General features: G+C 43.3%; 1 protein-coding gene across 1 annotated transcript in view; it reads left to right on the top strand.

Moving 5' to 3' along the window:
* The window catches only part of LOC129857784 (inhibitor of Bruton tyrosine kinase-like), a 34458-nt gene extending 22442 nt beyond the window's left edge, over positions 1–12016 (top strand). Inside the window, exons 16-26 of the mRNA XM_055926342.1 lie at positions 34–130; positions 444–545; positions 723–840; positions 2596–2656; positions 2925–3046; positions 3269–3381; positions 3479–3761; positions 3836–4090; positions 4246–4440; positions 9323–9455; positions 10908–12016. Coding sequence (XP_055782317.1) covers positions 34–130; positions 444–545; positions 723–840; positions 2596–2656; positions 2925–3046; positions 3269–3381; positions 3479–3761; positions 3836–4090; positions 4246–4440; positions 9323–9455; positions 10908–11033 — 1605 coding nt within the window. The 3' untranslated portion in view covers positions 11034–12016. The remainder of the gene's footprint in view (positions 1–33; positions 131–443; positions 546–722; positions 841–2595; positions 2657–2924; positions 3047–3268; positions 3382–3478; positions 3762–3835; positions 4091–4245; positions 4441–9322; positions 9456–10907) is intronic.
* The last annotated feature ends 21 nt before the right edge of the window (positions 12017–12037 follow it).

Here is a 12037-nt window from a genome sequence, read left to right as displayed (position 1 = left end):
GTTGGTAATGTTGTTGTTGTGCGCTCTCAACAGGCTACTTCATGTAGTGCACTGGAGATGCCCACCAGCTCAGACATACTGCATGTCATCCTAGAATATGTCTACACTGACCAGTCTCCCACTATCAAAGGTACACAGGACACACCAGATCATGCGTATACAACCTGTACACACACACACACACACAAATACTCAGTGAAAAATGCTTCAGGACTATGGATGGAAAATAGCTCTTTTGCCAACTTGGGTACATATACATTGACTCTGAAATAAATGTGCGCTGTCCCTGTCAAATAAGTGCTTTAAATGAATATTGAGTTAAAAATAAGTATGATGTGGCTACCCATAATGATATTTATGAACCTCATCATGTTGACTTTGATCTTGATGCGCAAGGTAGTTGAAAGCTACATGGTGGAAGCAAAGTCTCTATCCTCTTCCAGAGTCTCTGAATGTGGAGTTTGTCTGCAACGTGTTGGTGGTGGCCGATCAGCTTCTCATCACCCGACTGAAGGAGATGTGTGAAGTGGCCATTACTGAGAACCGTACGTCCTCTCATCTTCCCTCTGTCCGCTTAGTCCTCTTAGCCTCCTCTGCTCTCCTCTCATCCCTCTGTCCTCTCCTCTCTCTCATGCCTCTCAACATGATATCAGACAGCTTTGTTGTGTCTTAAAAAGCACTCGTGTAAGTGCACTGTCCTGTTTGGTTTTAAAAATCCTCAGTGACACTGAAGAACGCTGCAGAGCTGCTGCAGTTCTCTGCCATGTACAACGCTGAGCAGCTCAAACTATCCTGCATCCAGTTCATTGTGCTCAACATGGCTGCCCTGCTCGAGTCCAAGTGAGTGTGTATACAGTGCGTTCGGAAAGTATTCAGACCCATTGACTTTTTCCACATTTTGTTATGTTACACCCTTATTTTAAATATAAGTTTGTGAACAGAGCCACAGGACCAGCTTGCTTAGGGGTCTCTCCTCCAGGTTCATCTCTTTGTATGTGATGGCCTTTGTTATGGAAGGTTTGGGAATCGCTTCCTTTTAGGTGGGTGTAGAATTTAACGGCTCTTTTCTGGATTTTGATAATTAGCAAATATCGGCCTAGTTCTGCTCTGCATGCATTATTTGGTGTTTTACGTTGCACACAGTGGATGTTTTTGCAGAATTCTGCATGCAGTCTCAATTTGGTGTTTGTCCCATTTTGAGATTTCTTGGTTGGTGAGCAAGACCTCACAACCATAAAGGTCAATGGGTTCTATAACTGATTCAAGTTTTTTTTGTTGCCAGATCCTAATTGGCATGTCGAATTTTATGTTCCTTTTGATGGCATAGAAGGCCCTTCTTGCCTTGTCTCTCAGATCGTTCATAGCTTACCTGTGGCGCCGATGTTTAGGCTGAGGTATGTATCGTTTTTGTGTGCTCTAGGGCAACGGTGTGGAATTTGTATTTGTGGTCCTGGCAACTGAACCTTTCTTGGAACACCATCATTTTTGTCATACTGAGATTTACTGTCAGGGTCCAGGTCTGACATAATCTGTGCAGAAGATCTAGGTGCTGCTGTAGGCCCTCCTTGGTTGGGTACAGATGCACCAGATTGTCAGCAAACGGTAGACATTTAACTTTAGATTTTAGTAGGGTGAGGCCGGGTGCTGCAGACTGTTCTAGTGCCCTCGCCAATTCATTTGTGTGTGTATGTGTTGAAGAGGGTGGGGCTTTTGATGCATCCATGTCTCACCCCATGGCCCTGTGAAAAGAAATGTTTTTTTTTGCAATTTTAACCGCACACTTGTTTGTGTACATTGATTTTATGTTGTATGTTTTTCCCCCAACACCACTTTCCATCAATTTGTATAGCAGACCCTCGTGCCAAATTGAGTCTCAAGCTTTTTTGAAATCAACAAAGCATGAGAACACTTTACCTTTGTTTTGATTTGTTTGTTTGTCAATTAGGGTGATTATGTGGTTTGTCGTATGGTAATTAGGTAAAAATCCAATTTGACATTTGCTCAGTACATTGTTTTCGCTGAGGAAATGTAGGAGTCTGCTGTTAATGAAATGCAGAGGATTTTCCGAAGGTTGCGGTTGACTCATTGGGGTTAAATTTGTCTCCACTTTTGTGGATTGGGGTGATCAGTCCTTGGTTCCAAATATTGGGGAATATGCCAGAGCTGAGGATGATGTTAAATAGTTTAAGTATAGCCAATTGGCATTTGTATGGATATTTTATCATTTAATTGAGGAGACCATCAACACCACAGGCCTTTTTGGGGTGTAGGGTTTGTAATTTGTCCTATAGGTCATTCAATGTAATTGGAGAATCCAGTAGGTTCAGGTAGTCTTTTAATAGTTGATTCTAAGATTTGTATTTGATCATGTATATGTTTTTGCTGTTTTTTCTTTGTTATGGGGCCAAAAAGATTGGAGAAGTGGTTTACCCATACATCTCCATTTTGGATAGATAACTCTTTGTGTTGTTTGGTGTTTTCCAATCTTCCCAGAAGTGGCTAGTGTATGGATTCTTCAATTCTCTCCCTCTCTCCGCCCCGCCCTCTCTTTTTCCGTCTCCCTCTCTGTTTATATATCTGTACCTCTCTTTTCAGAGCACTGGATATCTTGAGTGATGAGGTGCTGGTGGAGCTCTCTGCCTCTTACAGGAGTATGGTGAGTCATTTCCCCTCAGTGCCGTGACCATACCTGCATCAACTGCATAGTGAGATACCTGGCATATGTTCATTAGGGGAACTCAACAGAAACTGTTCCAAACAGGAAACGACAATAGGGGTTTCTTATTGGATGGTTCCTCAGATAGTCCCTCCCTGTTTCACTTGTTTTCTTCCATTCGATTCCTACTGAACACAACCATAGGTTCTGAACTGAACATGACTGTTGGTTCTGACTAACTGACCTGTTACCATCCTGTTCCTGTCAGATTCCGGCCATGCAGATGCGACTGATCACTCCTTACCCAGACGCCCCGGACCTCAGTGTGTACGAGGACTGGGACTCTTCATTCAGCTCTAAAGCTGATACTGAACTGAACTACTCCTGCAGGTACTATACCATCTATCAAACTATGTACAACACTGTGGCTGCATCTCATTCCACAAAGTTGCTCCTTCGTTCACTTCCTGTTATGAATGAGATGGGACTGAATTGGTGCTAAAACTAGGTTCCAATGTTTTGGAATGAAATGCATCCAGCCAGTAACCGCCCTAACATTTGAACCGTCGAATTTGTTCCTCTTCATCATCTGTCTCATCTTCCTCCTCTCAGGGAGACTCTTTTGAAGAAGGCTAAGTTAAAGGCCAAGAGAAAACCTAGGCGACGCTCCGACAGCTCAGGGGGTTACACCCTTTCTGACATCATCCAGAGCCCACCTGCTGCAGGTAGAACACACACACACACACACACTGTCACGGCACGTAATAATTATTTCCTTTAATTGGAGTTGGGCTGATATGGATTATGATATGTCTCTTCTAGTCTCAGTCCTCTCTCCCAGCCTGGTAAAGTCAGGAAAGACCAACTCCATGGAGTCTCTGCAGGAGCTGATGACATCTGACTCTGAGGGCAGCTACATGGGTGTGGGCAGCCCACGAGACCTCCAGAGTCCCGTGTTCCACGACAGGCCCGAGGAGGAGAGGGCTGGAGGAGGTCCCAGGCTGAAGACTCCCCCCAGCACCCCCACAACCACCATGAGGAACAGCCTCCCCGCCGAACCCCCAAAGAGTTCTGCTCTAGAGCACATCCCCAAGGTCACAGCCAGGTGAGCCAGGTCACTGTGGACCAGGTCAGGGGTGGAACTGTATGTGACATTGTGTCGTTTCTCTCTCTCTCCAGTCCTGCTCTGCCACTTCCTGTCTTGGACCTCAGGGCAATCATGGATATGGAAGCCAGCTCAAAGACACAAAGTCTCGGAGCAACTCCCAAAAGTCCTGGCAGTGTTGGCAGCAGCAGCAAGCAGTCCCCTCTCCCAGCCAAGCTCTCCCAGAAGCAGAGGAAGATGATCGCCACGGCAACCAAGGAGGGCAGTGCTGAGTGCGCCCTATCCAAATCGACACCAGTGATTACTCCCTCGAAGAGTGCGAAAACATGGTAAGCGCTTCTCCATAAGGAATGCTCCTGATATCAGAGCCAGCACAGAAGGTTGTGGGTTGGTGTGACAATCCCTAATAAATAGGTCCTTTTTAATGCTTTGAAGTAGAACTCTTGATTATCAAATGGTGGTTCCACCTCCCTCCTCTCCTCAGGGCCACTCCGTTCCAGACACCCCCTTCGTCTCGAGCGTTCCGGGACCTCCTGGTGGAGGAGGAGAGCCGGGTCAGGAACGGGGGGCCAGGGGCCCCGGGAAGACCAGTAGCTCAGGGGCCTCCGGTCTCTGCTGCCAGGAGGGTTACCTTCAAATCTATTGCTGAGCCCCCTAGTGAGCCAGAGAGACCCGCCGGGTAAGACTATGCATGCACAGACACATGCACACATACAGTTTGTCAAATTTTATGTTCATCGTCGCCAACACACATACAGAGGTGTCCATTATATAAACACACATTATAGACTAGCATTTATGTATGGCCAAGGGATGAATGCCCTTATGGCTGATGAATTTTGGGGCGACAGGTAGTGGTTAGAGTGTTGGGCCAGTAACCGAAAGGTTGCTGGATCGTATCCCGAGCTGACAATGTTAAAATTTGTCTTTCTGCCCCTGAACAAGGCAGTTAACCCATTGTTCCCCAGAAGGCCATCATTGTAAATAATAATTTGTTCTTAACTGACTTGCCTAGTTAAATAAAATAAAAATCTATGAACTAGTCTTCTACCCCAAAGTACCAGGATTGTCCACTAGATGTCTCTAGTGTGTTGCCATGCTCATGCATATTCTTGTTTCTATCAGACATGAATCTGACACTAACAGATCTACTAGCATCAATGTCATTTGGTTACCTTGGTGAGAAACAAATTTGTTGTAGTAAGGAGATGGTAAAGCTATCTATAGTGATTGTGCCTTAATTAGGCCTATGTTACAGCTGATGGTTAACCATACAGGAATTAGTTCAAACTCTGTGTGAGGTATCTCTTTAGAATAAACATAGTCACTAAGAAAGCGGGAAGTGACTGGCAGAGTTTCTCTATGATGATTCTCTGTTATTCCAAAGGGAAGCAGACGAAAGAAGGAATAATGATTTGGAGGACTACTTGTTTTTATACAGAGAATTTAGAGTTGACTATGTTACGCTTACGGTCCAAATGAAACGCTCTGGAGTGCGGTTTCCCAGACACAGATTAAGCCAAATCCTGGACTCTCTATTGACCATGATCTTTAGTCCAGGACTAGGCTAGTCTGGGGAAACCAGCCCTGAGAGTCTTATCTGTGGTTTGCTTGAGCAGATGCATCGGAAATGTTCAAATGTCATCTGAAGGTTAGGAAGCCGCCTTCTCTACACTCACTCTCATGAAACTCCTGCCTACATGGGTGCAAAGTGATCTATGCAGATGCACAGATGGCACAAAAAATGGCAAACTCGTCATTGTTTTTAGCAGAGGACAATATCGCCATAGCTGCCCTGGAATTCTGGGCAACCAATCGCAGCACTCCAATGGATAGCAACTGTCGTCGAGTCCAACACCTTGTGAACACATGAAAGCCAGTGAGGGCAGTGGGGAAAAACTGAGTTTTATTCCATACATATGTTTTAAATGGCTAAATAATTGAACAATGCACTAAGGGGTACTTGCCACTGTGATTCATGAAATGCAGAGACTCTTGGAGTATTTTGCTAACACGAAATTGTACTTTGCTAGCTCAACTGGTTAATGTTAGCTACTGGCATCGTTCTCATTGAGCACCAAACATTGCTAAAGCTGCCTAGCTAGCTAACTTCTTAATGTAACTTTTTTTCTCTAACATATCTGCTCGACATCAGCAAAATATTTGAGAGCACTTATTAGCCCCAAACGTGGTTAGTACTGTAATGAAACAGCAAGGAGCAGATCTCGAACCCTCGACCTTCTAAGCCCGATGTCCGGCGCGCTATCGACTGCCGCAAAAGCATGCTCAAGTGGCAGAGTCGATTTCCGCGCTTATAAACCCAGGGTCGTTACAGTACCTTTGACAGCATGCACAGTACATTGAGCCCTTCAGTGACTAACCACACTCCAAACGTAAAGGTAATTTTACCAGGTTCCCGTAGGGCTGGGCGATATGGCCAAAATATCATATTTGAAAAAAATTGGGATGGTATGACGTTTTTTAAAGTTTCTTGAATAATACAAGTTCTACATTTGCTATATGAGTGCGTGACTGTCAAATCTAAGTTATTTCAATGGGTCTTGCTCCTTTCTGATTTTGTTTATACTGTTCAATTCAACTCATTTTTATTTTCATACATTTCTGCATTTCCTGCACTCATTTGAGATCATTTCCACACTTTTATAGGCATTATTGCGATTTGACATGTGATTTAGAGCAAAACACTTGGGTGAACTGTTGGCGTCATTGAAATATAATGATTATTCTAATTCTATAGTTCAAATATAACAGTGGGAGCTTTGAATACAGTGTTTGATATGACAACAATTAAAAATGCCAAGGAGTTATAGGGTAGGAACCAAAATTGTTAAGTGTTACCTAGGTGACCCAATAATCTTTTGCTGCATTGAATGTTTTCTCTTAGCTACTTCATGTAGTTAATATATTCATGCTTCGCGTATTCCTCTCTGATTTATAAGATACTGTTGCACAAACGACATGCTGATTTAGGTCTACACTGTCACTGGTGTGTGTGTGTGTGTGTGTGTGTATAGCTAATTACGTTAGCTAATATACGTAGTCAAAGCAAACTAGTGACTAGCATTAGCGGCTAACAAGATTTAGACACAACTTGCAAAGAAAATACAAATGAGCTGTTTGCAGATGTAAGAAACACGACCTAATAGTGTAGTTATAGAACGCTAGTGGAATTATGTTAAGAATCAAAGTGAAAACAGTATCCTTGTCATCAACATTGTTGCATGTGCTGGATGTAGACTGAACGCAAGTGTATCGTGGTTGAGGAATAACACATGCGCTCCTTGAGTGACGGACGGGGCTAGGTATGTGTGGAAAGCCGCATGGAGTGAGAGAGCGGAGACGGATGTAGCGAAGTAAACTTTAAAAATGTATGTTACACATGGCGTATCACATTTTAAAAACCAAACATTCAAATACCGTTATAGGATGTAAACTAAAAACCCAAACCGGTCTGTGCATCAATACCGGTATATGGTTAAATACAGTCCTACGTTCCTGTGAAGCAATTGTGATGACAGTCCACAACATACCCAATAATTTCCTGATTAGTTAGGTGTAGTCTGTTTTTATTTCATTGTGTATTAAAAACACATTTTGAGATCAATGTGAGGGGATTTGGCTTCCTGGGATGTTGTCCGAGGTTCCAACAGTAACCAAGTGGGGCGGGGCTTAGTGAATGGTCAATGTACTGAAAGAGAGGCAGCTGCCTGAAGCAGGATGTGACTCACTGCTAGGGCTGTGGTGCTATTAGGCTGATGGTCACTATGACCTTTTCACTTCCCATTCAACAAGACTGACACGTCAGCTAGAAGAACTGCCTCGTCAACTATGCCTCGGGTGAACTTTCTCATAAGAACTGATCCTATGATCAGCTTCCCTAGGGGCAACTTCACCTTGCACTGTGAACTACACCACCACTCAGACACCAGCTGGATTGGTAGAGCTTTAGATACTTGCCTGGTCCCAGAGCTGTTTGTGCTACGATGAAAATAACCATGGGAGTTGGCAAGACAGCACAAACTGATCTGAGACCAGTGTAACTGAATAATGTGTGCTCCTGATTTGAAACGACAGTAAACAATACGACTTCAGCATTATATATTTTTGGGTGTTTTGACATAACAAAAACGTTTGGAAGAGAAGATTGTTTATGTACTGGTCAACGTTGTAGGATACAGCACATCTAGATGAACACATAATATGGGCGGAGGTGTTTGAGGAATGCTTGTGGAACCGATGTGTGGATGTTTTTACTTTAACTTTGGTAGCAGTGTTATGAATTGTGACATCTCTCAAGTCATGTCATGCCAAAGAATTACAGGAAGTGTGTGTGTGCACTTGTGTGACCCAATGGTGTCTGTCTCTCTGTTTTTGCAGAAGCTCTTGACGTTCTCTTACTTCCTCTTCTATCAGGGTCATTCGAGGCATCTGTCTTCCAGACGTAGATCTTTTATCTATGCCCAGAGCTAAGATGGATTAAAGCCCACAGACTGGAAACGCTCTCGTTCTGGTCTGCGACGTCCGCTCCCACTCTGTGCAGTCTCTAATGGCACCCTATTCCCTATGTAGTGCACTACATTTGGGCCCGCGAGTGGCGCAGCGGTCTAAGGCACTGCATCTCAATGCAAGAGGCGTCACTACAGTCCCTGGTTCAAATCCAGGCTGTATCACATCCGGCCGGGATTGGGAGTCCCATAGGGCAGCGCACTATTGGCCCAGCGTCGTCCAGGTTTGGCCGGGGTAGGCCGCCATTGTAAATAAGAATTTGTTCTTAACTGACTTGCCTAAAAAAAAATGGCCCACATGGCTCACTCCATGCTCTGGTAAAAAGTAGTTCACCGTGTAGGGCATATGGGGTGATTTGGGACGTAAACTAGTAGTGGGTCCTGAATATGAATCAGCCAGTGAGTCTGTGATGTATTGTTGGCTTCTGATCCTAATCAGCACTGATAAGTGCTGTCCATGTCACAAGTGATCACTCAGAACAGGAAGTAGGATTCAGGTTCTCGTTTACTCATGCTGATAAGCACAGAGGGAGGAGGGAAAGTTCAGGGCTGGGGAAAGTGTAATATCCATATGTGTCGTTTTTTTTACAAGTAGAATAATAATAATACTTAATATTAATACTTATTATTTTTATACTTTTTTATACTTATTTTCTACTCATTAGTGTTTTCTTACACACACACACACACACACACACCACACTCTCTGTCACTCTCTGTGTGCGTGTCAGTTGTAATTCACCCAACTCTTGTCCTCTTGGGTAGCCTGTGGTCATCCTTGGTTACCACTGTCACAGGATATATCTAGTTCAGACCTGTCTTTCTCTGTTTGTGTCTTTGTGTCTCTCTCTGTTTGTCTCTTACTCTGTCAGATCAGCGTCAGAATTATTACAGGATGTACCTAACACCTGTCAACTTGTCCCAACCTTGAAATAAAAAAAAACTGAACAACCACGAGGGGGAAAAGGAGCAATTGTTTGAGGGGGAGAATGTTCAACCTGTCACAAAGTCAAGGTAATTTTCTTTACTGACCAGCCCCTGGGTGCTGGGAGCGGCGGGCAGCCCCCCTACGGCCTCCGTGGTAACCTTTGCTTCCATCGTGGAGGAGGAGAAACAGCAGGAGGCTGCACTGATCCGTAGCCGAGAGAAACTGCTTGCACTCATTCAGGTAACGTGTGTGTGTAGAAATTTGTAGCAGATGTTTACAATGCACACTGTGCTTTTCCTTTCACTGTGAGCTTGTCTGTCCAACTCACATACTCAACTCAGTGCACTCAATTTGATGGGCTTATGTCTGTTAAATTGTCTGTCCTTAATGGTGTGCCCCAAGGCTCTGTACTTGGTCCTCTCTTCACTATTTATATAAATGATTTAGACCAAAATTTCCAAAATGCACAACTTCATTTTAATGCTGATGATACTGTTATTTACTGTTGTGCCTCGTCTCTTACAAAAGCTTTCCAGAACTTGCAAACTGCTTTTTATACTGTACTTTTTTTATACTGTTCAACATACCTTGTGTCAATTGAAGCTTATCCTCAATACTGACTAAACTAATGGTGTTTTCTAATGCAAGAAATAGACCTCTGAACCTTTCACCTATTACTACTTGTCAGGGCAAGGAGATTGAGGTTGTAACCTCATATAAATATCTTGGAATTTTAATTGATGACGGCCTCTCTTTTAAATTGCATATTCAACAACTTACAAAAAAATTGAAGCTGAAATTGGGATTTTATTTTAGGAATAAGGCCTGTTTTTCTTTTGAAGCCAGAAGGAGGCTAGTATCAGCTACATTTATCCCTTTACTAGACTATGGGGATATTTTATATATGAATGCTTCCGCTCAGTGTTTGAGATCAATTGACACTCTTTACCATGGCACTGAGATTTATTTTAAACTGCAAAACCCTTACGCACCACTGCATTTTGTATACCACGGTTGGCTGGCCTTCTCTAGTCACTCGTAGGCTCAGTCACTGGTATACTTTTATTTACAAAGCCATTTTGGGTTTACCACCTTTTTATTTGGGGCATTTTTATTGTTCAGAAATGTGGTGGGTATTCTCTTCGTTCGCTGGACTTTATCCTGCTAACTGTTCCAAATGTTAGAACTGAATTTGGTTAAAGGGCTTTTATGTACTCTGTGCCATCGTCTTGGAACACCTTACAAAATACTTTTAAACTGGAAGAACTTTTTTAAATCACTGATGAAGGATTTGGAGGCTGATTTCCTGACTTGTCAATGCTTTTAATTTGCTGTTTTTGATATTGTTATACTCTTGTGAATTCAATGGTTTTTACTAGATTACTTGTAGTTTTCATGTCTGTCTAATTTTTGTAATGACTTGGTGCTGCCTATCTTGGCCAGGACGCTCTTGAAAAAGAGATTTTAAATCTCAATGAGCCCTTCCTGGTTAAATTAAGGTTAATAATAATAATAAAGTACCTTTTAAGTGTCTCCTAAGAGGAAATCAGAAATACTTAGTTCTTTCACCTCTGTCTAATGTCAGTAGAAATTACTTGTTTCCAGCTGTGCCTTTTGACAGCTGCCTAGACTTGACTGTGACTTTAAAACACTCCAACTGTGTTTGTATGTCCCCCTCTCTTCTCCTTGCAGATTGAGGAGGCAGCGATTCAAGAGCTTTTGCATCACTATGGCGCCCGCAACAACCCCAACGAGATGATTGTGGTGGAGAGGTCTGTCCAGGGGCCCATCGCCACCCCCTTCTGGAACAAACACTGAGACGTCACACCCACATAGCGTTGTGAGACGTCACACCCACACAGCGTTGTGAGACGTCACACCCACATATCCTTATGTATCTCCTGTCAGTCAGTGTTACGATATACCCCAGGCCCAGTTGTGCCAGTGGGCTGGGTCTGACACAGGTCTTTTATGCTTAACTCCAGTGTTCTTTTCTCGTGTTAACCTTTTGAGAGTGTCCCTGAGGAAGGAACGGTGGGGGAGAAAAGATTGAGGTATATAAGTTACGACTCCCATGTTATGCACGTTTTTTGCAATCAAAACATGAGTAAAGAGATTCTTCCAAAAAGTTTCAGCCATTTTAAAATATGTTCACAGTAGTTAAGTAGTTGCCAAAGACAAACTATATAAGGAAATGGAGCAGTCCAAACTACAAATTGGGTCCAAAACTACATTACCCAGCAGGATTGGTTGGTTTCAGCACGTGCATAAGCTGTGTGCCAATTAGGGAAAGTACTACAGCACGAGTTCCTCTGAGGAGAACTAGGCCGAAAGAAAGTCGGAGCCTGGAGTTCAGAGGCTAGACTGATCTGGTTGCTACCTAGTTCTACTTTATGAGTTGGGAAATTAGTTGTGTTCTGGATATATTGTGTGATGCAGTGTAGTTGAATCATGAAAGGAGGGTAGCGAGTGACGGTGTCATGCATCCTGCCGTTTTCTAATGTGAACTAATTGCATATGAGAGTTCGCTGGTGTTTCCCTTTTATCAGAGTTATAGGACGAGTGTTTGTGCCTTGCTTCCACCCTGATGATCCTCTGATGTACACACACTAATATTTTCACTACTTTCTGGCTGGCTGTATTTGAGTTGTTTTCCTTTATTTTGTGTTCTGGAGCCGATGTGTGGGCTTCGTAGCCCAGACTCGGACCATGTAAACCCAGTCTTATTCCAGGCAGCACCCTTCGTTTTGAGACTTTGGATGTCAGAAAATGGCATGCAATAAAACTCACCTGTGCAACAACCATGTTTCCTGGTTCTATCA

This window comes from Salvelinus fontinalis, chromosome 6 (genome assembly GCF_029448725.1).
Source record: "Salvelinus fontinalis isolate EN_2023a chromosome 6, ASM2944872v1, whole genome shotgun sequence".
Lineage (NCBI taxonomy): Eukaryota > Metazoa > Chordata > Actinopteri > Salmoniformes > Salmonidae > Salvelinus > Salvelinus fontinalis.
The sequence above is the reverse complement of the archived record's forward strand: the minus strand, read 5'-3'. Positions and strand labels throughout refer to the sequence as shown.